Consider the following 27,271-nt stretch of genomic DNA (forward strand, 5'->3'; position numbering starts at 1 on the left):
ACCTAAAAAGAACTTTACAAATAAGATTATTTCTTCATTAGTTGAAGGTTTAGTCGAATATTTCATAAAGCAGTATTATTAAATATATAAATACAATATACTGATAAAATGCCTCTACTATGAAATTTTAAATAAAATTTGATGACTCGAATAATGGCATTTTTACAAAAAGAACAGATACCACTTCATTAAAAATAATTTTTATTCGACCGAAAATATAAACCTAATTCTTAGTGTAATATAAACTTTTTACCACAAATCTTACGTTACAATAATGAATAACGCCAAACGGTACAAAAGCTACGTTATATATAAAACTACATGAATTCATGTTAAATGAAATAAGTGATTAATTTCTTTTTTTTCTTTCTAGCTCAGATTAACTACGATGTACTGGATTGGAGATCAAGGACACAATATCCAGTAAAGGGTATTGGATAACTGTAATCTTAAAAACACAAAAGTCAAAGCAATAATGTTTTTAAGAGTTTTATTTTATAATCCCATAAGTCTAAAGTAGTCTTTAAGATGTGTACGTGAATGGTCTTGCACAATACAATGGGAATAAATTATAATACTTTGGCTACGCTTGCGGGGTCGAAACCGTGTCTTTTTTATTCGTTTGAGCGAGCGTTTGTAGGATATTTTTCTGGGTCAGCGGTCTCCCCCATTATTAAAAAAAAAAAAAGAAAGGAAAGAGCCATCTTTTCCCTCAACGATCGGTAACATTAAAAAAAGATTATGATTAATAAGTCGAAGGCCTATCTCCGCTAGGAATGATGAATTCTAGAAAGACTGACACAAACCTCGTTAAATATCGCAGAGTAAAGTAACGGAATGCATTTAATTGGAGGACACCAAATTAAAAGATCTTTCGTGCATTAAGGATAATCACAACGGCTCCATACTGCATCGGAACGATATTCCGAAATAATTTATATAATAGTTTACCTTCAGCTCAAACTCGCGAATATTAAAAATTGGCAAATATATAGCATGTTCGAAAAAAGGAAAGAACATATGATTATTTCGATTGTAGAGTGAAATATCGCGATGACAATAAGAAAGATGTTTTTCGTGAGGGTGGTTAGCTAGATGCTACCATAGGGAATATTATTTAAATGTATAATACAAAGGACTCGATAGAATAGTAAAGTACTCAGAACTTCGGAGAGTATACAAAAGACGCAATAGCGTCCAATTAAATGATGAAAAAAATAGAGCAAAGTCTTTTAGAACTGTTCCTGCGCTAATTAGCGATTTACTACTTTCATTCTGCATCATTCAATTAGACATTACTATATCTTAAAACTGATCTTCGAATGCCTAAATATCTCTTTTATACTATTGAATCCTCTGAATTATATATCCATATAACAATACCTATGGTCGAGAAACGAGACAGAGGCCGCTCTCGGGATTTGGGGAATGATAATATGCAAGAGATATCAAAGATGTGCTTAGAAGCACTTCCTGTGGACGATGGATGGTCCAGACTCGTCGTATTCTTGTTTGGAAATCCACATTTGCTGGAAGGTAGACAAGGATGCAAGAATAGATCCACCGATCCATACAGAGTATTTCCTCTCAGGTGGTGCGATAATCTTGATTTTCATAGTGGATGGTGCTAGGGCAGTGATTTCCTTTTGCATTCTGTCAGCGATTCCTGGATACATGGTGGTACCTCCAGAAAGGACAGTGTTGGCATACAGGTCTTTACGGATATCGACATCGCACTTCATGATCGAGTTGTATGTTGTCTCATGAATACCGCATGCTTCCATACCTAGGAAGGACGGCTGGAAGAGAGCTTCGGGACAACGGAATCTTTCGTTACCAATGGTGATTACTTGACCGTCTGGAAGTTCGTAGCTCTTCTCCAAGCTAGAGGATGACGCAGCAGTTGCCATTTCCTGTTCGAAGTCAAGGGCGACGTAACAAAGTTTCTCCTTAATATCACGAACAATTTCACGTTCGGCCGTGGTGGTGAAGGAGTATCCTCTTTCTGTGAGAATCTTCATGAGGTAGTCGGTCAAATCACGGCCAGCCAAGTCCAAACGGAGAATAGCATGAGGCAAAGCGTATCCTTCGTAGATTGGTACAGTGTGGGAAACACCATCACCGGAATCTAATACAATACCGGTAGTACGTCCAGAAGCATATAGCGAAAGTACAGCTTGAATAGCGACATACATAGCGGGGGTATTGAACGTTTCAAACATAATCTGTGTCATCTTTTCACGGTTAGCCTTCGGGTTGAGGGGCGCCTCGGTAAGGAGTACTGGATGTTCTTCGGGAGCCACTCGAAGTTCGTTGTAGAACGTGTGATGCCAGATTTTTTCCATATCATCCCAGTTGGTGACAATACCGTGCTCAATCGGATATTTCAAAGTAAGGATACCTCTTTTTGATTGAGCTTCGTCACCAACATAGGAATCCTTCTGTCCCATGCCAACCATGACACCCTGGTGGCGTGGTCTTCCAACGATAGATGGGAAGACGGCGCGTGGAGCGTCGTCTCCAGCGAAACCGGCCTTGCACATACCGGAGCCATTGTCAACTACGAGTGCAGCAACTTCTTCGTCACACATGTTTGGTTTATTGAGTTATCTGCAAAAATAACAAAAAACGATGTTAATTACTTGATTATGATTCCTTTTTTTATTACAGTTTTGCAGTACTTTGTTATAACGTCTGTTAATGTTAATTATTGAATACGAAGTTAAAAGATACTATAAACTTTTAGTTAAGCTATTAAACATATTTTATAATTTCACATCTTATATACATATTCGCTTTTACAATCTATACGAATAAGTACAAATTTTTACGATTCTTAAGAGAATTTTCTATTTTACGCATAAATTATCGTTAAATATAATAAAGGAAATCCAAAGTTCAACTAATTCATTATTCACATGGATAGATATTTCAAAATGTAGTCTCTATAGTATTCAAATAAGTTCTAAAAAAACGAAGCTAAATTATTGCTTAATTTCGTTTTAAATACTTGATAAAAATTAAACTACATATAAAGATGTACTATGAAATCATTCATGACATATTACCCTATAATCAGGATAGCAGATTACAAAATAGCATGTACTGTGAAGCAATATTTTAAATATTTTCAAGATGGCGTTCAGCGACACGTAGCATTACACTATCGCGATAAAAATTAACTATCTCAAATAGGACATTCGATGAGCATAGACACAAATATACTCTATGTATTTTTCCATATCAAGATAAGTATCATTGAAAAAGTACGTAATCATGATGAACTTTTTACTGTCTTGTAAACCGCCGTTAACTAGAACCGCACCCTGCCCCGCCCTTCCCCGGCATTAAACGGTCAATATCCGACATGATTTTCAAAGAATAAATCCTTACAGTGCTAAGAACATAGAAAATTGACTACAAGCTTTACTCAGTTAACCAACAGACATAGGAAAACTATCCTTACTCCAATAAAATACAGTCTTGAGATACTTCGAGCATATTGTACATTCTAAAGATTGACATCTTCTCGTAAAAAGAATTCGGTTCTTTTTTCATTCACATGTAATGCCGTCACCGATACTTATAACTACTTTTACTCGTAACTACACTATCCTATAGTGCAATTGAAAAGATGGAACACAGAACACACAAAATTTGACACAAGCGTATCTTAAGCCTAACACCACCCACTTCTCGATTTGGAAATCCACGCTCGGATGTACGATTTGTCGATCAACTATTCGCCCACGCACTAATTTCTACTTAGTTGCACTGAGGATTCTTAAATTCGTTTGAACTTCGTATCGTAGAATGTTATCTATCACTGGACTTAGGATGTGATGACTTACGTTTTTCGTTTCGTATAAAAAAAGTTATGTACAAGTTAGGGAGCTCGGGATCTTTGGATGTGACACTGCCGCACAACCGACCGATCTAGCACCAAACACAGAGTGTAGCTGACAGCCGGCTTGCAGTGTATTATATGAACAGAGTCGTTGTTCGGGGTCCCCACCACCAAGCAATCGGCCAATAAAGGCAGGACACCCTCAGCCAATCCTGGCTTTCTTTACCATATATGGAAGTGCTCTGCCACGGAGGGGTTTACCCCCTCCACCCCCTATCTGCCCTTCTCCGACCGTTTGAAGTGTGTCTCACCACCCTTCGTGAATGTATCTGCCAAATTGACCGAACCGCACATCTCCGATCTTGCCAATGCTTCCCTTCCTCTCCCCCACGATACGTAAGTTCTGTTTCGACCATATTCAATGTCACTCGATATTTTTATACATCAAAATAATAAATAATTAATTTCGACATTTCTTTTTTTTAATTCAATTTGGGTATTTCTCGCCGACCCTTATTAAATACAAGACCCTCGAGCAAAGAAAACTTTTTAATATTACAATTTACATATCCGAATATTAGTAACTTTATGGTTATTATAAAAAGATACCTTTAAGAATACTTAATATACGCTTAACTCTTTGGCTCAATTTCGACTGCTTTTATTAGTCTTTATAAAGTACAGTTTATGTAAATAGATAATTATCTTCTCTTCGTTAGATAACTATGAGAATGTGTAATATTACACTTAAATACTATTATTTTATACATGCTTTTAGAAACGGTTACAATTAACTTCAAAGAGTGATAACTATAAATATTCGAATTAGGGTATCGTACAGAAAATAGGTACGCTATAACAATTTCTTGCACTTAGCATCCTAATTTCCCAACAGATAAATTTACGTTGGTATTTCATACTACGAGCTAGCATAATCGCAAGTTAGTGCTGTAACATCCTAACTACAGAGTACTGCTATTAATAAACGACCACGTCGCGACCACCTGCCTTACAGTGCGTACACGTCAGGAACCACTTGACAACGACAACCTGTCGGATCGTCCCGGTACGTTCTCCCTTTTCAAGATAATGCTAGTAGAAACAAATTGCCCAAAGAAATAGGCGCTATATCGAGAAAAGTCAGAAACGGAGAGAGCAACGCCCTGCCATCATGGCTGCTTATGAACCGGCGTTTGTCCTCGATCTTTTCGCCGTTAAGATTATGACAGATCGCCGTGAAACGCGCTAAATTAATAACAGTGTTGAACTTAACACTCTGAACGGTACAGTACTTACCTTTTAGAATCAAAGGTAACCAACAAAGTACACGATCGTTGATCGGCAAAGAGACACCGCAAGAATACTATCGGCACGACGAAACGAGACTCGAGAGCCGCGAGTTGCGAACACTGTGAGTGAGCAAGATCGTGGCCGGTACCGTGTCATGTGGACTCGCTCAAAGGTATGGTCGGTATACACGCTGTAAATGTCCCATATTACCTAACATATTTCCTATTTGTTTCCTCTTATTTTTTAAATTTATGCATAATATAAAATTAATTGAACGATGAAAGTCTGAAAAATAAGAAACTCAACGATCATCTGTTTATTTTAAAGTTATATTTTTCAATATCATCATAGTTAGTACACCCCTGTTTCAGAATGGATTCGTCCGGCTTCCCCACCACTTGGATTCACAGCTCTTGCCATATATGGGCATAAAACGAAAGCGGCTCGCTGATTGGTCGGTTGGCCGGCTGCCGGCTAGATTCTCCAAATGCCGCTTCAAACTGTACGATACGGGGAGCATAATGCCTTCTGGAAGCGTACACTAGCTAAGGGCTTTCCTGACTAACCGTCAGAGCTGTTTGTAGTAGTAAACGTATCAATACGTACGAACGTATATGTGAAGATTATCACGTTCTTTGTGTGCGCGTGCTAGCGACCAGTACCGGCAGTAGGTATGAGTCAGAAAAAGTTTTGTTATATACTTTGGAATGGTCAACATTTTTTTTCACTTGATGCAAGTCGAAACAGTTGTCATTGAGATTTAATGATCCTCTACTCATTCGTAAGCTTCCATGGAAATTCCTATCTGTGAAATAATATTATGAAGTTCGTCGAATTTATGTTACGAAATTTAATGAAATAGGAATCATGTTACTAATCCCGGGACATTTTTCACCTAATCATCTTTTGCCATTGATTTCTTAAATTTGAGGAAAATGTGAGAGAACTCTTATTCGTAGGCCTGATTTTTTGTTCCAATTTTATGCTAAATTCTTTCCACAAGAAAAACTCGTATTTCTTGATATATATATATATAACCTATTTACCGTCTTGTTTACTTAAAAAATTATTAGCAAAAATCATATTTCTTTCGCATTAGTTGTAATTACATAACATATCTTGGCACTAGATTTATTCCTTAACCAGGATATGGTATGATTATATTTGAAGAAAGCGAATCTTCGAACGAGAAAGGGTAACAAATTGTCTTTCCGTAAAATTTGATAAAATAATATTCCTTTAGAACAACATAGTCAAACCTCCAAACCAACATAGTCAAGTCTTTACAACATAGTCAAGTAGAATAAGCTGGCGTTAGTAGAAGGTCATTGATGATTTATTTCCAAAAAATCCAGTTACTGTGTCACTTTCAATATTAATGAATGTTAGTGACTCATATTATTGTAGTAATAATCTGCATACCATGTTTAGTACTACTTGTCTTCTTTTAAAAAATTGCGCCAGAAGGAAAATAATTCGCAAGAAGGATTTAGAAAGTCAGTAGGTCAGACTTCACTATTTATGCATACTCATTGTCTAGATTTCGTTTTAGAGTAGGACAACTAATGTCTGCCTAAAAGTTAACATGTTTTTGAAGTATTTTAAGGTAGGCTTAGAGTAAGTAATTAAATGATGTTCGTCCACCCACTTATTGCGTGTGGTATATGTCATCTCGGCCGCCTTTTTCATACAACAGAAGCTAAAAATAGACTCAAGGGCGCGGATAAGGGTGCACTGGACTACTACCACGTCACGTAAGCCCTATGCTTCGGCCCTATTTCCTGTATATGTGTCGGTCCGACGGAAGGCGGCATGGTGTGTGTGAGTGCAGTGTCTGCTTCAAAATCGATACGCGTGTTCGTGCAGTCTACAATGGTACATCGTACTTGTGCACGGAAACCACGTGGTGATGGAAACGTCAAAGTACGACTGGTGATACTGCTTGTTATTTTGTCGTAAAACATTTTGTAATCAACATGTTTATCAGTCGTAATCATTACTATTAATAAAGCATGTTGTTATCAGTTAAAAAGCAAAATACAAAGAAATTAATTAATAGTGACGTTGATGAAATATCGTTCGTTTAAATATACAATTATACATTTTTTAAGTCGTAATAGCGTTTGAGTTAACGCAATATCGTAAATCTTAAAATCTATTTAAAAATGTGTTTTCAAAGTTGGCTCATTCATATTAACAGAACATTCGCATACATACTTTGAACTTAATGCCTTATAAGAAATACATGTGAGATACGTACCATTGATTATTAATATATTGTTTAAGTTTGGACATTGCGAAAGGTATAGTGGAGGAAACAGAACAGTTTTATAAATACACCTGCCACGTTCCTTTGTCGAAATAGTGCTTTGATGACATAATCAGTGAATCATTTGTACCTAATAAGAAATCGTATCGGGTTATGCACTCGTTCCTCTATGAGGACGTGTCAAATTCTGTTCTTGATTTTATTTTTGATTCCGTGTAGAATTTCATGATTATTTTTATTTTTTAAATTTAACCACCATACTTTATATGGACGTCAAATTTAAATGTACGTCATTAATGTGCCAGATAAACGGATGGACTGCTTCACCCAAGTCTAACCTAACCTCGAAACATCGAAGCCGGCACCCAGCTGTTACACGCACACAGCATCTTTATACACGTCAATTTCGTGTAACTCCATTGTCCTTTTAACCGCTCAGGTTTTTATTAGACAATACGTTATTTTATTCAAGTATAATATCAAAAGATAAATACAATACAATGGTATCTACGGAAATTATTTTTATTGATTATACAAAGTTCAAAGAGAATATATGAGTCATGCAGAAACCGAACCGATAAACTGTATTTCTTGAAAATTTCATAATTTTTGTCATATTAGCGTTTAGTTTTATAGAAACCAAACGATTAACCTCTATCAAAATTTGTTCCCCGCTATTGGCCAGATCGACTTCTACGTGGTTCGTATAAAAACACATGCTATACACGTTTCGATGAAAATTACAGCACAGATAGAAATATGCATATTTGCAATTGACAATATGTATGACTATGCCTTATGTATGACTATGTTTCAACAGCACGCGTAAGTATTAACCTTCGCTGCTCCAGCTGCTCCTGCTGTATCACACGACGTGTCTCTATTTACTTTCTCCGTTATCGTGACAGGTCCGCAATAGGAAGAATTAAATCCAAGTAAGGTGGAGGTGCATTGTGGGCGGCCTGAAAACCCAATGGTCCGCAAAGCCTCGACCTTGCTTACCAAATAAGGTCCCGTTCAAGGTCTTCGAGGCCTTGCGTAAGGCTGTGCCATCGGCATAACGATTAACCGATTATGTCCACGCTTTAGTCATCAGTCGTTTTCAGTGAAAGTGTCTGGTGCAGTTTCCATGAGAGGATCGACATATTTTGTACGTTCTTTAATCTCCATGGGATCACCGATTTCGTTCTATGGAAAGTCCGGATTGGGCGTGTCTGCCCTACACGGACACGTGCCGTAGGTAACGTCTGGCTCCAGTCGCGCAGTGCCACCGAAATCAATACGGAATGCGACGGTAAGTTCAACGCACCCACCCAGAAGAGTACTTAAGGTTCTTTCTCATTGGACTAGCCGCGTGCATTCGGTCCAGACAGTGAAACTATCGGGAATCACCGTAACGAGGTCAAAGACCTTACATAACACACCTTTCGCGAATCGAAAATTTACGGAAAGAAATGTCAAACTCGAGGAAACGCTTTGAAAGTCGAAGTTGAAGTGGATTATTCTTGACAAAAAGTGACCGTAGTTAGGAATTTCCTGTAAACAGGAGAATTCTAGTTATTCGTCGCAAATTTTTAATAAAATTTATTATTATAATATATACCGTGATTTTTATACACTAATTTTATTTCCTCATTTACTTAATATCATTTTCATCGTGCAATTGATTTGTATGTAATAACGACACGTGGAAAGTTAGAATTAGCTGTACAAGTTGATTGGTTTATTGGGTTCGTAAATGACTACTCCGATAGGCAAATTAAGATTCCTAATAAGATAATTTGATATTGTGAAATTAGTACAAATTATTTAAATCTTGATAATTCTCGAGAAACGATGCAAGTGTAAGATTTTTCAAGCAGCAAGTACTTTAATTCCCTTTGAATCGTATGTAATACATACTTCACGGACTCGTCTTCACTTTCCCTTGGCAAGAACAAAAGTGATCCCTCTTATGTACTTCTGTTCTCCTCAAGGTACAACCAAGTGGCTGTTCATACGTAATACTTGAATTGTCCTTAAGTGGGAGGTGAAAGATTCTCGGTGAACAGTTTCATCTCGTATCACGATACTCTAATTCGTTTCGAGGTGTAATATACAACTGTAATCAAATCTTAAATGGAATCGTCTTAATTCGTTGTACAAATTTTCTGATCGATACTCGTTTCATCGATCGGAATGCGATTGTTTAAAAGAGGCAAGTATTTCCATATTTGCACAACTTTATGGTGAAATAAACGAAATGGATGAAACGAGGCGATACGTTGATAATAAAGAAATAAATACGTGACCGATTTGTTGGAACAGTATTAGTCGACGATAGTGAAAATATTACGGCGAAGAACAATATTCTCGTCAGAGGATCAAATTTAATTGTTCAATCGTCATTAGAAATTTCCAAATATACGCATTAACTAATTTTCATTCTTCGGATAATACATCTAATATGACGACAGTTGGCAATTATTCTTGAGTAAGAGGTAACTATGCTCGCGATTAATTTCTACATTTAACATGCAACAACAACAGTTAAACATGCAAAGAATCCGGCCAGAAACGCGCGATAATACGCGATCACTATATTTAGTGTTGACTTATGGCTCGTCAGATCGAGGAACAGTGACGTCGCTTCGGTCTTAGCAGCTAACGATAAAGAAAACGATAATAGTTAGTTGGTGTGCAAAGATCGTAGGACTTGTTATTCGCGTATGCGCGACTGAAACTCTGATTAAAAATTCGGCGATGATTCAAGCTACATATCGGCTTTACACTAGAAAACGATTCATTTCTTAGTCAGAGTACGTTGTCATTCATTCATCGTTTGTTCGTATAATACTTTCGTTATTTGCAATAGGCATTTACAATAACGCATAATTTTCTTGTTTACATATGTATACACGAGTATATATGGTTGCTATTGCAATCAGTTTATCTACTTTCGTCATTTATTTTTATCCTTTATTTTTGCAAGTTGTAGACTTGGACTTTGCAGTAACAGTCATTTATGATATTATGTTTTAGGCTTCTAGAACAATTTTCTTTCGAATAATTAGAGATATAATCTTTCTGCAATTAGACACAATATACAACGTGATACTGCAAAAGCGAAAAGTAATAAAAGAATAAGAGTTGACAATATCTATAGAAATATAATCTTTTTTGTCTTCGGTGATGCGGATAAGATAATCATTAAGTGTAGTGGAATAAAGTCGCTTAGGTTGATTGTTTTTCGCGATGCTTGTATCTTACGATCTATAATGTTTTGCGGGCAAAAGATGCTTTTGTTGTCACTCGACAATAAAGTTACATACTGAAAGTGTCTTAAAAGTCGCATAAAGTTTGTAAACTTTATAGATTATACTCTAGTGTTTAGGTTAATATTGCTATTGTTTAAGTTACAAATGTAAACGTTCCAAAGTGAAATTTTTCAAGAGACAAATTTAGGCGAATTTCAGTTTAGTATAATGTAGAAGATTGAAATGAAAATCGTTGAACGCGATAGCCATGGAATCGAAGAAAAATCGGATTCATCGATGCCGGTAGGAAGTATACGCGTATTTTTCTCGTGGTGAGTCGTCGAATCGAAGGTAAAAATGACGACCATTCTACTGTAGACGGCACGCGAGAACCGCGGTCTTCGGCTTTGACGAGTGACGTTGGAGATTCTTGGGATCTGACCTTGCACACGCGACTGACCCAGAACAGGTAGACAACCGGTAAAACGAATGTGTTCGCATACGTCGCTGGCTGCTACTTACGTTCTTGACTCCGTTTTCTTGCACGTATCTGAGTGTGTCCGCGGGAAGTCAAGGATTTGGAACACGGCCGTGGATCGCTAGGATTACCAAAAACGATGATTTCGTCCTTCCGCTTATTCAAATCGTCTCGCGAGGCTGCGATTTACAAGAATTAGAATATAATAATATCACGTTTGAAGATTATAGATAAAGCACACGATAAGCAGATAATTTCAGTAATTTCAACAAGAATTTTTGATAATTCTTTCGTTTTAACGTCGCTTCGATCGAAACGGAATATTTTATTATAATAACAAAATTCGCAGCTAAAAATGGAAAGAATTTATTAGGTTGACAAATATAAGTAACAAAATTTTGTAGAGGCCAAAAACTATATATATTGTATAACTGTCGACGACAATTAAATATTTTAATACGCTCAATATTGCAAGAAGCACTAATTTTTAAGTTACGAAAAGGCCGGTAAAATACATCTTTAACATTAAAATCAGATAAAAGAACGATTTTAGCAACGTAAGATTAATCGTATGATCGATCATTACGATTATTTCGAAAATCGTTACACATTCGACAACGTACATATTTACGTGTACAACAATTTTGAATTTTTCTTTAATCTTGAGATTAATTTTGAACCAATAAACGAAGGAAATTCAAAGAAGGATAAACGACACGGAATTGACTTGTTTAAATGATTTCAGAAATCGTTCCAGGAACGCTGACGCCGATGTTCACCGGGAAATAATGAGTAAGAAAGACCAATAATCGCGTTATTACGAAATAACGAGCATGAAACACGAAAGCGTAATACATCAATCATTCGCGAAAGTTAATATTTCTTGCACTAGTGATTTTAAACGGACATACGCGTAAGTGAGAAGGAACGCCCATGCTCGATAGTTGCACGAGGATTAAACAAATAAGATTATATCATGCCGTAATGAACGCGCTACAAAGGAAAATTTTCCTCTTGATAATTATCGCTTAGAACGTAATATAATTACGTTATACTTTACTATCATTATGATAATGTACCAATATAATATCCTTAATAACTTTTTGCGAGGATTTTATACTTTATTTCTTCGGAGATAAATTTATCAAGACCAGAGGGAAGATAATTCATTTTTGTTTCTCAGTCGTATTCGTTAAAAATGTATCTGTACAGATTAGACAGTATACGTTTAAAAATATTTGAAATATCCAACATTATGTATCTATATCTTTTGAACTAACAAGAACTAAATAACAGTATTAAATTATATGCGAATGATAACGATAACATCCACATGTTTTTGAAATGTACAAGGCAACTTCAATTTTCCAAACTGTAGCGTTTTACGCGACAACGATAGCAGGAAGGTATTGTATTTGGCCTTAATGTATGTATGTATGTATGTTTGTCTGCCTGTCTGTTTGGTTGTTTGTACACTTGTAACCTGAAAACGGCTTGACCGAGTCTAACTCTACGGGTTTCGATGGACTCGTGTCCATTTCGGGAACGTTATAGCATATTAAAAAAACAAACTAACAAGAGAGATGGAAAAAAGGTTCAGGCGCCTAAATCGCTGAATCTAGGAAGGGAATACGTCTATTTTCCTTTTATTGCAGCGCATTTACTTGTTGGTTTTCTACGACGTCAAAAACGATGAAATAAAATAAATATTAAAGGCAAAATGACACCCGAGACGCAATGTGTTTCACTCGGACAAATATGAGGTAAAGAAAAAAAAATTTAGATATTTTTAAGTAACCGATATACGTAGTTACCGAATTTGCAGGTAGGCGACAGTAATCGGTCAGCCACAGTATTTACAAAGTTTAATCACTGTGATAATTTTTAATCGGTGCGGACGCCCAACTGTGTCATTTTCAAACGTTCCTTACCTGTTACCCCGATAACTATATATCGGTTACTTAAAAATATCTGAATACGCAAGTGCCTCGTATTTCTCAGTGAAACGTACATCTTGTTTCTTTAGTTTTGCGCAGACGGGTATCATCTTTCTCTTAACGTTTATTCTTTAGTTTTACGTTTTAATTAGCTTCGAAGCAACACCGAATAGAAGTTGGCGCGTTACTTTTTCTCCAGGAAGTTGGATTACCTTGCGCCAAGTTAGATTCCTCTTTGCCATCGGTATCGGAGTTTTGCGACGAAACGATAGTCGACTATCGCGTTCGATTTGCTGCTTTTCCAGAAACTTACACGCTTCGTCGAAGAGACGTCCAGCTTGAAAACTTGCGATCTTCTCCGTTTACCCGTACAAACGAACCATCGTCGTGCTAATTTCTTCGCGCTTCTTTTTATCACCTGTACTCGTTTCGATCCATTTTCTAGTCTACTTTCTATCGATCTTTCGAAATCCATTGGGTCACGCGTCAAAAGGATATTTCCGCATCATTTGATTTTTCGAAACTGCAACGTCTCGATCGTCATTGGCTACTTTCTGATGAAACTCGTTGAAGCAAAAACCGGAACGATCGACGTCCGCTTTCTGTTCTCACAGTCGTATCGTAAGCGGTCCGAGCGATTCGAGGAAAAGTGTAATCTCGCGAAGAAAGCTTCTAATGGAAAGAAACTAGTCGTCGAAGTCCATCGTAGTTTTCGCGTCTTCGTACAGCTCGTGCGTTATGCTTATGCGCGAGACGCATGCACATACATTGCCGCTCAAAAGTATACGAATACTCGTGTCTTTTAGTACAGTGTCATATAGTTAGAAAAACGCAAACAGGAAGATTTAAGGCGACCCTACGACGAATAAAACTTTATTTTGGGAAGTAAAGTATACTTTTAAATAGAGAGTAAAATATCTTGTAATAATGCAATATTTATAAAATGTACGACGTATTTGTCGATTCCACGAGGAGATAGTAAATATCAGTTTCGATCGTTAGTTTGCCATTAATCGATATATTCTACTGATATAGTGCACCATTCTCGATGCATACGAAAGTGGAACAGCTACATAGCTAGGTATGTTGTCTAGATGGCAAGACGACGACCGGTGTCCTTGTTCAGAGAAGCAAGGTCTTGCCTTATCTGTACAACTTTGGAACTTGCTAGTTGTTAGCAATCTATGCAGCTCGACCGGTCCCCACCGTTCCTTATTTACCATTCACAGAAATATTAAGAACCTCTGTGACCTACAAATATTCCGCTTAATCTTTGACTTTCCTGAAACTGATATGTTTTACATGTATCAAACGCTGCCAAACACGGAACGTTTAATCGACTAATTGAAATACGATCGTGACATTTTTATAACGATGCATAGCTGATACATAGTTTATATAGATTTTTGATAGTTGGCGAGCGAATTTTTTTATTTGATTTTTGGCACTAAATACGTGTTCGTTATCCCTATAAAAAGTTGATTTTGTCGTTAATCTTTTACGAAACTTGGTAAATCTAATTCGAGATACTTGAGAGTTAAGAGAAGACTCGGAAGATTCTCTCTTTTCGTCAATTACGATATGTTGAAATATTCTTTTTTAGATGTTAATGATGCAGCTCGACGCAAGTGCATTTATGTTGTCAATTTTTTCAATGACATTACCATTACGATGCTCGATATCTGTGTCACGCAGGGGAGGTCGAAATTAATCGGAAGAGAGCCTAAACGTCCTAAAGCAATGCTTACGCGCGCTGCAGTTGATTACAATTAGCTCACCCTGTAAATGCGAGAGTTCTCTATCAGTGTAGTCATGCGGATGTAGGTCGCCTCTTCCAGTTGAACGCATCTTCTTTGGTAGTGCAAGATACTTTCGAATTTTCAGTCATTTTTTTTTCTTTTTAACACATTTCAGCGATTTAGGAATGCGGATATCCTTTTAACCGAAATTTTACCGGAACGACGTACTCGTACGAAACGATTATTCCAAGTACCGAGTTATCGATATAATTTTATGCTCTGTCTCTTAGAATATTTTTAATGTTTCGAAAGGTATATCGAAGAATATGCGAAGAAGAGGAAACTTCGATCATCGTAAAGCGATTATACTCTTCGCCGGGCCCTTTTCTTATAAACCGTAAATAAGAATTCAAGAAGCATTCGCAGTTATAAATAGCCATTTCCGCTTCGTCAGGTAGGCAGGATCGATCGACTCTCGAGTTTCGACCAAGTTTTTCGACGACTTACTTCGAGGACCTTCTTACTTCCTATGCGTTTCAAGCGGCAAGAACGATCAAATTTAATTCCCTCGTATTTTTCAAAACATTATTTAATATTATAACGTAACATTATATCGTTTCAAAAGTCCAATATGTTCGCGTTTTTTCTTTCTTTTTTCTTTTTTTTACAGAATGTAACACGTTGTTCGGTGTAACGTTTCTTCGCCGTGGAATACGCAGCTGATAAAGAAACAAGTTTAATCCTTGGTAGGTAAACTGGATCGACATTGCACCCTTGAATTTCCATTCTTTTTGGAATTTTTATTTGCTTGAAAAAGATTCGTCGAACGTTCTACTTGTCAAACGGAAACGTCGTTAAGTATTCCAGAAACGTTTTAGACTTTTTGTAAGCCTAGAATAACGAAAGAATTAATCTTGAACGTAAATAAGCTGGGTCGTTTAGAGAAGGCTAGTACCTTTTTAATTCTACGAAATGAAACTGATACCGGTTGCGAGTTGCAGAAAATAAAATAAAAAGGAATTATATCGTTTTCGTTAAGTTACGTTCTAATTTCTCTAAATGAAACAATATCGCTTGAAAAGCGTATAAAATAAGAAAAAGTCGAATTATTTTCATGCAGTGATTTTTGATTTCGTCGCGAGCTCGAATAACTGACGTACACCCCGTTCCCATTCATTCCATTATAGTCTCGTAATCGGCGAACGATTGTCGTCATGGCAAAAAATCGGGTTGAATGAAACTGGAACGGAGTGCATGTTCGTCAAGTCGGCAGGCAAAAACTACCGGATGAATGGCTGGGTACTGTGTGCGCGGTAATGTGCACTAGCACAAGGTATCCTTCTCGAGTGGGACGAGGGACTCTGCAGACGAAGAAGAAAGGGAGTAGGCTCGTATCTGGAAGTTTCAAGACCCTCCGCCTATGGAAACTTGAACTTGCACCATTTCCGTTAATAACCCGTATTCTCGTCTTCTACTTACATTTACTTACATACCGTTTATGGTAATTTAGAGGATATCGTGTTTCGTTGTTCCATTTCCATCGACGTTACATCATTTTTATTATGATTTTACATATCATTTTACATTCTATCCGCATCTACGTGTATCGGTATTCTTTCGGATATCTATAAGATTTTTATTTTACACGTAATCGTCTATCTCAGAGCAGAGGAAGACCTATTGTATGTAAGGATTACCTTTTGTATGCTAAAAGGTAATACAATTTCGCAAATATCGCGAACTAAATCATTTTACAGCTTTTACTTAGACGAGTATTTCTGAATTACGTATTGTTAAAACACCGTTGCTAAGTGAGTTTTCGTGGGAAAATATGAAAAAACAAAAGTTACGAAAATTTTGATCGGATAATACGAGATCGTGGTGGGTGTGATCGCAATAGTCCTTGCTGCTGCACGACCTCCACTTTCGTCCAAATTTGGCGTGTGTCGTCCCGTCTGCGAGAGGAAGGACAAATAAAGAAGAAGAATATGAGAATAGTATATTTATCTACGAACATATGTTTCTACAAAGGTACAGATGAGAACGGTTTCAGCTTCATTAATCGGTTGTTTCAACGTTTTCGGTTTTAGTGAAACGTTTTTAAAAGAGAAAAAAGTGGACGTAGATGTGTAAATGTATGTTTATCGTATAATGCAAATATTACAAAGGCGCGTTCGTATTTTACAAACATTTTACAAAAATCGGAAATGTTCAAGCGTGATAATACTTTGAATTTTTATCTAAGATTGTAACCAATTTTTTTTTTTTTTGGACACGCTATAGTATCTGATTTAATACCGTTTTAGACCGTTATACTTCGTAACGAATGATACAGCAATATCCAAGACGGCAACTAGATTTAACATCTACGATTAGCATATCATTAGTTACTGGCGAAGTCCGTATTTAAATTATAAAGTCTCTTAGTTTAAACTAATTTTCAACTCTACAGCGATCCTTATAGAGCCGATACGCGCACGATCGAGTACGTAAATTACCTGTCTAACGTACAATCAGATTTGAAGGAGAAAATAAAAAACAGTTTGTTTTACGATAGCTGTAAAGGTTGATTACTCTTTAGATCAATTAAGTCAATTCGCGTAAAAAAATTCCTGATACGTATTCTCTTAACTCAAGTTAAAAGGATAATAATAATAATATATCAAAGAAACAAATTTGAAAAGTTATCAAAGTTAATATAATCGCGGTGCGCTTTATGTTACTACGAAGCCTTTTCGATTCGTAAAGACATTTCAAGACGTAAATCGTGGTTCCCATTAATATCCTGCGGTTCTTTCTAATCTTACAAATGTATTTAACACGGTCAGACGAATATTCGATCGCGTGAAAGTGGAACGAAAACGTGTGCTTTCTGAGAATCAGCGGTTCTTACAAGCCGGGCCAAACAGGAGTTTCGCGTTAAAGGAGGTGAAATAAAGCGATTACAATTTTGGCGGCGATCCAACGCTTTCCATCGAAGGGTTTTTCTCGGACCGACATGACAGATATATGTAATTACGCGTGTGCGTGCGCGTGCGCGTTTCAAGACGTCCACTTTTACAAGAATACGAATTAACGCAACGTAATAAAACGCTAAGAACGAGATATTCGTCTTACGTGTTCGTAAATATACCACCGGAAATCTACACGAATATTTTACGTTACTTTAAACGCCTGTTTATTTTCTTACGCGATGTAATTATCCACAGGTACGTATAACCCTATAGTTCGACGTAACTAATTCTCTTCGTATCAATTAATCTATCAAAACGACGAACGTGAGAAACAGAAGCGACAGAAAGTTTGCATCCGCAGCAATGATACGAGTCAAACAAGTACATACTTATTCCAAATATAGAACGCGTTACGAGAATAGAAATTGAGCTCAACACGTGGTCTCTTGTACGATGAGCCGGTGGTTCACCTCTTCCTTGTTACGTTTAAAGAGTCTCAAGCGGACCGTAAAACAGACATTTATGCAAATTCAAATTTTAACGAACACGATTAAAGAAATAGAAACGGACGTTTCTTTTATCCACTAAGTGTTTCAATTATTATATATTATATCCATATATACAGGGTGAGTCGATAAAAAGTATCTACTATCTAAATAACTCGTTAGCTACTAGTTGCATCGTCGAGAAACGGTTTAAACGAATCGCGTTGCGTTTCAAGAGATTTATTTCTCTATATTTTATATTTTCTCGGATATCGAGGTGACCTTGAGCTTTTTAAACGAGATTTTAGCACAACATAGGCGATCCAGCCGAACGTTTTCTACGTAAAAAATATTAATCCATTTATAGCGAAAAACAATTGGTTCAGCGGATATTTTAATTTCAATTTGTCAAATTTAACGTACGTTTAAAATTAAAACATCAAAGTATACGGTGGTATTTAAGAAGCTGACGATCACTTTGATACGCCAGAAAATATAAGATACTGGAAAATAAAATTGTATTCGTCCGACGAGTCCCTTGAAATGCATCACAATTCGTCTAAGACGTTTTTCGCTCAAAGTTATTTTAGATAGTACTTCTCATTAAGGCATCCTGTATATATTTATTTAGTTTTCGGCTTCACAGCCAGAAAAAGTTTCCATATTGCCATGCTTCGTTTAGAATATTATAATTATCGTTGCATTTTAAACGTTTCACTGCGTATTTCTGCGTATCGCGTGCACTCTACGTATAAGCTGGATCTGTAAATTTTTGATAAATGCACAAATATCCGCAGTCCACCAATAAGGATAAAAATTCTGTTTTATAATCGAACATCGAATCTTGAAGGATCCGTTTCTATAAGACATTTAAAACTTTCCGATCTTCCATCTTCTCGCATTTACGATGTCTTTGCGATTAACGATAATTCAAGCAAAATATAAAGAATACAGCGAATATACTTACTCTGTTTAAAAAATATGTCTACATGTTTAAATAGAGGTCAAGAATAGGTACGATACAGAGAGAGATAGATTACTTGCCGTTTTTGATTTTTAGGCAGCCAAGCACCGAGCCTAACGTTGAAAACGAATATTTAAAAGAAGAGAAACGCAACGTGGTAACAAATAGTAATAAATAACTGAACGACTTTCGAACCTTTTACGTCTCAATTTCGTATTTTAATTTTATCGAAATCCATCCTATTAATTGTTTCGTCGATCTTACGTTCACCTGGTGTGAAATCGTTTGTAAAACGTGATAATTTATCGTTCTAAGCGATGGATGGCATAGGTGACAATTTGTCGAGTGTATGGTGCGAGAATAGAAACGAAGTTCGATATACGATCCATAATACGGTCTTTGTCGATAGCTCGTCCCACATACCGAGCACAGCAGATGCAGGGGTCGATATACTTGCGGTATATTCCGCGTATACAGTGTACGTACAGTGTACGTACTCTGAATCATTCACCGTGGCGGAGGGTAGAACTGCACAATTATCACGCAGCATCGAATAATTATCAATAACTTGCATGCCTGAATAAATTTGTACGTCGCATTAAGTCGTTGTCCCTAAACAACGTATCTCGAGTGTAATTTTTTCGTCCCTTTGTTTTTCTGTTCCAGTATTCGGTATTTAAATCTATTTTGAGATTTAACGTCTTCGTACTTCCCTGATTAAACAAAAAAAAAATAAAAATAAAAAACAAAACGCAAAATTTACAATGTAAAAGAAATCGATGGAACAACGAAAGGATTTTTGTTGTTCGTTCGAATGGATCGTTAAAATCTCGATCGTTAGAGCACGTTGTGAATATCGAGTAGGTTTCACATAGAAGTTATCGCTGCTTGGGATGAAAATTATTTATGTAAAGGAATTATTAATTACGGACAGATATAAATGAATCTGGAAGGATCGATATAAAGGTTGTAGCGGGGTAAAACTTTCAAGGTAAAAGTATCCTCTGCATTATATGTTAAAAAGCATAAAGAACGCGAATATGCAGCAGTGGATTTATACGTATCCAACATGGAAAGTAATGGTTGACGAGATGTATGTAATTGGGTCGTCGTGAGTCGACCTATCGTAATTTTCGTTTACATTCACGTTTCGCGGTATATTAATCGAACACGCATATTTAACGTTATCGTGTATTAATTATGATTTGTTATATGTAAGAAGTCTGTTCCTCTTTATCTGCCTTTTTATAAATATCACGCTATAATACTTTTTTTGCTTCGCGTATCAATGCGAGAACTATGTTACTAGGCGCTGTGAATAACCGATCTTTCTGATAATTTTGACTAGCGCGTCGATATGGAATCTCGAATAGAACGAAATCTATCGTTGGTACGTAAGTTTCGCGTGTGTAAGTCCGGACGTAGCTGTATACAGTCGTATACGTACCGCTCCACATTTTTTCAAGTTCAAGTTCATTCAGAGGTCATACGAAAGGAGTCCTTGGAGGAGAAGGTAGAAGAAATCGCCTGGGAATTTAGCCTGTTCGGATTCGTGATGTGGGAAGGGCGGATATGCGTATCATAATTAATCGCTGGCAATTTATATAACGACACCGCGTTCAACCAGATTCGTTTCTCACAGTTCTCGAGCTTAAACGGAGTCTCGAGAAAAGTAACAACACATCGAAGAAAAATAATCTTTGCATATGCAAGCCTGAACCTTTCGTTTAACTCGCGTATTTTCTACGTATAGTTCTCAAAATCAATTTTTACGCGTTTAACGCGTTACCTCTGTTTTCCTTTGATATTTTACACGGATACAACGATGTGCAAAAGTTTCCAGTCAAATAAATTTGTTACTTTTTACTTCGAAAGCGATATATCTAATAAAACGTTAACCAACTAACTTTTGTTTGGAAAAGTATGGCAAGTAAAGCAGTAAACGCTATCGCATAGTCGTACCGTTGTTAGTTAAATTTCTTTGAAGTATCGCTTTTGGGATATAAAGTAAAAGATGTATCCGACTGAAAACTTGCTCACATCGCCACGCTTGTGTAGTACAAAATTTCACGCAGCTTTTACGGATTGTAAACGAATGTTCATGTAGCGTGAAGAAAAAAGTATCTATTTTATATTTATAAATACAAGTAACGTACCCGTTGTGCAATCTAGTAGAATCACATGGCAGAATTGACGTATCATTAAAAAATTCATACTCTTTACCGTACCATAGTAACAGCATTATTAGCGACACGAACAAACAGTTCTGCTATAACGATCTTGTAGAACTATTCCTCTACACGATATCTGTTCCTTGTACGCGCGTAATAATATATTCCGATAGCGTACGACTTTCGTAATATTTCAGCGTTCGAATAATATTCGGATAATTAGGATCATCGATATTTATACAACGTGATGTCACAGCGGTCTGTCACTTTCGTACTCTTACGATTGTTATCGTTATCCACATTTTTGTCTTCGTATACAATCGCAACGTAGCAACCGATAGTAAAACGTACGATAAATATTACGCTGAAACGTTCGGCTTAATCGTAAATTGTAAAATCGGAATAATTCGTAACTATTCGACGTTTGAAAAATCCCGATATGTTTAGTAAAATTAAGATTATTAATCTGCTTTCCTTAGTTCGAATCTTCTATCCACATATACTTGGAAACACTTGAAAGAGCTAAAAATTTATTACTTTTCTTCGCTCGGTCCAAGATATTCGATCGTTATTTCGAATATTTCAACGTTCGTATACGTATTCGAAATACGAAAAGGGAAAATGTTACTCGTATAGGATAATTTAATCAAGAACGATACTATAGCAAATATACGATCGCACCATGTAATTTACGTACATCCAATATCCAACTTCTTTAATTATCTTGTCGAATCTTTCGGTTTTACAGCGATCGTTTCCGCCGGATAGTTTTCTGCCGGAAATACTCGAATATTCAGGGGCCACGTTACGTTTCGTCACGTATTACTCGAGCGATTGTAATTCCGGATGTACAGTCGATCAAATAAAAATGCAATTTTGCGCTCTCTGCTCCAACTATCTACCGTTCTCGTGCGCGTTTTCTGCGTTCGTGAAATATGCGTATATCTCCGGTACTCGGATTATCGGGTACATTGCACTTCTGCGCGGAATGGGACCCCGTGTATCGCTGGGGGCTACGTCGAGGGAGCACGGAAACGGGTCTTGAGGGACAGTGTTCAGGAACGTATCCTAGCGCTACGGTTCCCCTAGCCAACATTACAATAGGAACATTGACGATCAACTACGAGAACACCGTTCCACTGTCTAAAGTCTGTCGTCTTTGGACGTTAACGTATCTTTCAAGACGGAATATCTTACGATACTCTCTTCGTACGTTTACGCGTGTCGATGAATCACATTCTCGTATAATACGTGAAATATACGTTAAGGATAAGTCAATTTTTAATAATAAAATAGGCAATTTTTGGTTAAGAACGAACGATATTAAGACATTTTTCATATTCATTTCTAGGATATTCGGATATTACTCTAGGATGTTATTCGTTACAACTCCTATGTCCAAAGTTGTAACAAGAACATTCGTAATCGACGATAGAAAATCATTTCGATAGTTGGAATCTTTCGGAGATTCGTACAATCTCGATAATCTTAGTTACGTGTTATTTTATCTTCCAATATAAAATAGTTCGTGTTATTTGATCGATATATCTACAGTGGCGTACACGAATTTCTGGTTACGTACATTTCTCATAGTATATTCTTTTCTGTTTTCTCCGTTTCGACTCTGTTTTCAACCGTTTGCTTTTACGCGTAATGCTCTTACGTCGAATATCAAATTATACTTCTTTCTCTGCACATATTTTATTTAAAAAAAAAAAAAAAAATGTTTCGCCGTTAAACGACGTAGCAGAAGATTTCGTAAAAATACAAATTATATAAAGAAGATTCGCAACTTCTAGGATACAGAGTATCATTTGCAAGAAAATATTGGAATTCGATTCTCAATTTCATTTCACGCTCGTTCGTTGCTCCTACTACGTTTATTTCTTTGCAGAGTTTCATCAATTTCTCTATATATCGGCTTTCCTTTCGAGAATTTGTACAGACCTCGAGATACAAACGCATTTGGCGCTTGAAAGTGACTACGACGGTCAATTTTAAGCAATTAACCAATTAAAATTGGTTTCACGGCAAACGTTTGATCTAGAACTTACAAAGCATCGATGAATCATAAATACGGCACTGATTTGAAGGAGGTCCATGGGGGAATCGGTAGAAGAAAACCTGCTTTCATCGCGACACCTGTCGACCCGTTATATATACCGGCGCTCGAATACCTTGATTCTTTGAAAAGCTTTATATCATTCGCTAGAAATCATCGGTGTACGCAGATAGATATCGAACTTTCTTCTTAACGACAACAAAGCGTTCTTCGTGCTGCCGAGACGTGGAAAAAATTGACCGTTTGTCAGTGGGACGAAAAGAAACCTTTCGATGATTAATTAATTCAGGAAACGAATAGATTCGTACTTTCTCCTTACGAGCATCGTAGCTTTGAATCAATAATTCTTAAATCTTTCCAAGACGACAGATACGACCTATTGTCTTAAATTAAACGCTACTTTGCTATTTTTTGAATAAACGAAACTTGGACAATTATATAATCACGTACTACAATGGTCGTGTGTTATCACGCGACTCATCTATATATATATATATATATATATATATATATAGATAGATAGATAGATAGATATATAATATCATGCTTTTACCGATTTTAGCACGGCTTTGCAAAATTCGCCAAATTACGATCGTTTCGAGATCTCACGAGTAAACGAAGAATCGCGTACGGAAAATCGAAGAAAGGAATTGAATTTATCGCTGTGCGTAGTAATAAGAAGGAAAGAATGCCAGCAGGATGAAATTGTGGAAGATACAATTTGTCACGAAGCAGCAGAAATTCCATACGAGCTGCAGCATGAATCATCGTCTAGCTTTCAGCTGGAGGGCGTTCGAATTTTAAGCTGTGTATGTCTGTACGTGTTTGGAAGATAGTTGCAGGCGCCTTCCACAGCGATGATCGTTGCAACTTGCGTTTCAACTTCGATGTTTGCGTTTGAATATCGGTTCGTTTACTTTAAGACGCTTGGCTTGCTTGTTCTTGGAGTTGCACCACGCGTGTGGTTGATTCTTCGTAGGAGAGTACAATGCTTTTGGAATTTATTCTTTTCTTTTTAACCATTTCTTGAAAACAGACAAATTCTTTTTAGAAGAAAAACTTATGGCAACCTGCGGTCTGTGAACGGCGAGTTTGCAAGTTTCCGAACGAACGAGTTATTCGGTGGAATTTTTCGCGGTGCACGATCTTACGTAAGAACGTTCGGTAGCTCTATTTCATAGTACGTGTAACTTTATCGTAGCAAGATAATAACGCTACAGCGCGAAAATAATTGTCGAACCGAGATAAGAATGACGAGAGTCGCAAAATCTTTCATACGTCGAATGTTGTATGTTAAGAATTATGTAAAAGTGGTGAAATAGGAAGCGGATAAGAGGAATCAGACTTAGACATTCCATCGTGATTACAAAAAATTGCCTCCAGTAAGATACGATCGAAACTCAAGCAAGTCCATATAAGGAAACGTATGTGCCTTATTCAAGATTACCTCGAACAAACAGATAACAATAACTATACGATATCGCCGCGATTACAGCGCAGTTTTCGCTTCCTTGATATCAAACGGTGTTTCATTTATTTCTGCGTAAAATTCCGTCTCTCGGACATACGGTTAAACGTGCACGTTGCTTCTATAGAAACGTTTTCACAAAAATGCTGTTTGAGACGGTCGTATCAGGCCACGCCAGAAGCGACAAGAATATCTCGAAATTCGATGATGAAAGCGCTGAATTTATCGAGAAAGCGCTGAAAGATCGAGAAATTAGTCGATAAATATGAAAACATTTGAACGAAGAAGATATACCGATAGTTGTATCGATAATTGTGCCTTATCGACGGTATCGACGCTTAAACGTTGCCTAAATACGTTATTGAAAAGTGTAAATAAAGTAGCATAAATCTATAGTTATAGATATAGTTTTGCGAAACTACGAAAAATATATTAGAATAATAGATATCTCGCGGAAGGTCGCTACACGGAGAGTATTTTTACGATGCAAAAAAAGATAGGTGCATAAAATTTCTTCAAACTTAATCAAATCTATAGAGTCTGTACGAAAGGAGAAGTAACGAGGACAAAGATAAGCGGATGCTCGGAATTCCATTTCACGATCACGATATGAAAAACAAAAAAAAAAAAAAAAACAGAACCTAATAAGGTAAAATGACTAAAGAAATTGCGAATAAACCGATTAAAATACAAAACTCGGAGGAAAAATTAAAGCGAAAGAAATAAGACGAAGCTCGTGATACGATGAATCATCGTTCGAATTCGGAAAAACGCGTCGTTGCAAATTTATAAAATTTCTATGAAAAATGAACTCCGATGGTTGCAATATTAAGCTTGCTCTAGGGGAAAAAACATTTCCAAGAGAATATTTGGGTGTATTTCGTTGCACGAGGCCCTGGTATTAAAAGGACCACCTTGGCGAGCGAGCTCGGTTCTATGGTGTTCCATGGCCGTGGGGAGATCGATGAGGAACGTCTGCAGCGGCCACCACGCCCAAACCGGGAGGGAGTACCATGACTCACCCCATACAGAGAGAACCATGGGACGAGTGGGGACACCCCCGTGGCGCTGCTACGTGGCATTGAAAGTGACGAACGATCGCGCAAATTCACCCTCGCTTCTCGTCATAGTTCGACGAACGTGTGTCACGTGAGTCTTGCTTAGGGACACGCACGAAACAACCGGCGGGGATCACGTGCGTCGACCTAACCCAACAACTTAGTCCAATTTAGGAAAGGGACAGCCTTGATTTTCAACGATCGGAAGAACCTTGGAGAAGGTATTCCGATTACTCATCGACTCCGCCACGTTATATGTTTCGAACGAACGTTGAAATCGTTCCGTGATCAATACGGGTATACCATCTTATATCGCGCTCGCTGCTTAAATTTTGCTTCTTGTCGCCACTCTACTATCTTACTTTGTTACTCTACTATCGTATAGAACGATTTCACTTCGATAGCGATCGACAGGAAGTTCGCCTTAATATCTTTACATTTGTAATCAGAATATCTAAAGTATTTCTTTATATTTTTAAGTAATACGTATTTGGGATCAAAGTTGGGGGAAAACAATAGGATGGAAATAAAAGCGATACGATATAGCAAGAAATTTCGTTATCGTAGAAATCTTGGCAATTGCATACGAGCCTGGGTGCTCCTCCTTCGTTAAGGGAGTGGCTCCATTTCCTCTTGTATCTCGTTGACGTGTGTAGCTTTGACGAATAAACGTGCCAAATAAACCGAAATCTTACTCACCCGCTGAATAATCGTTTTCTCTCGTACGTGAATGACCATAAATGGAATTAGTGATTTTTCGCTTCGTATCTTCTCAACCTACTATATATCGTAGTAAGCTACTACAACCCTGCCTATGATAAGACGCGATTAGATTACGATCGCGATTTATCGTCGATCATCGTACCAACAAAATAGGCAGTGACAAACATTTCCGATATTTTAATAATTCGATATTTTAATAGAAATTGAAAATGAAATAACTGGAAGACATTAATTAGCATGAAATGGAAGGATTTTTATTCGTTCGCGGTTGTCTTGTTTATTATCCGTTTATTATCTTGTTTATTAATTGAATATAGCATATATTCATGGGAAAATCAATGCGAGCGTTAATTAAATTAACGAAAGCGTTGCATATTATCGACTTATCGTTCGTTCGAGCGTATTGTTGCCATATAGCTTCATTGGAATAATCGGTATTCGAGAAGATAGCCGAAAATAACCGAGTATATATTCTACGAGCGCAAGGTTGCTCTGGGATTATTCTTGACGCGAAGCTTTTTGGGACGCGCTATATTACGGACTGTCGAAGAGAAATTGGCCGTGCACCCAAAGTCAATGACTTCGTGGCT

General features: G+C 37.1%; 1 protein-coding gene and 1 long non-coding RNA gene across 3 annotated transcripts; one reads left to right on the forward strand and one right to left on the reverse strand.

Moving 5' to 3' along the window:
• Nucleotides 1-357: 357 nt before the first annotated feature.
• LOC117210151 (actin-5C) lies at nt 358-5,278 on the reverse strand. 2 transcript variants are annotated; one of them, XM_033452885.1, is made up of 2 exons: nt 3,852-4,073; nt 358-2,610 (listed from the first exon to the last, which is right to left on the reverse strand). In XM_033452885.1, exon 2 carries the CDS (start codon nt 2,589-2,591, stop codon nt 1,461-1,463), a length of 1,131 nt encoding a protein of 376 aa, XP_033308776.1. In that variant the 5' UTR covers nt 2,592-2,610; nt 3,852-4,073; the 3' UTR covers nt 358-1,460. The 2 variants fall into 2 exon arrangements, with proteins under 2 accessions (XP_033308776.1, XP_033308774.1); XM_033452883.1 differs by lacking the exon at nt 3,852-4,073 and adding an exon at nt 5,144-5,278 and having other exon boundaries at nt 474-2,610.
• On the forward strand, nt 4,167-7,959 carry LOC117210153. The gene is made up of 4 exons (XR_004488050.1): nt 4,167-4,243; nt 4,743-5,309; nt 5,509-7,060; nt 7,712-7,959. It is a non-coding gene; the product is annotated as an uncharacterized LOC117210153 (long non-coding RNA).
• Nucleotides 7,960-27,271: the final 19,312 nt, after the last annotated feature.

The sequence above is a fragment of the Bombus bifarius genome, unplaced genomic scaffold (genome assembly GCF_011952205.1).
Source record: "Bombus bifarius isolate JDL3187 unplaced genomic scaffold, Bbif_JDL3187 scf7180000008199, whole genome shotgun sequence".
Classification (NCBI taxonomy): Eukaryota; Metazoa; Arthropoda; class Insecta; order Hymenoptera; family Apidae; genus Bombus; species Bombus bifarius.

Bases quoted from the DNA above. Each gene is read 5' to 3' on its own strand.
- LOC117210151 (XM_033452885.1), bottom strand. From the start codon at position 2,591: ATGTGTGACGAAGAAGTTGCTGCACTCGTAGTTGACAATGGCTCCGGT.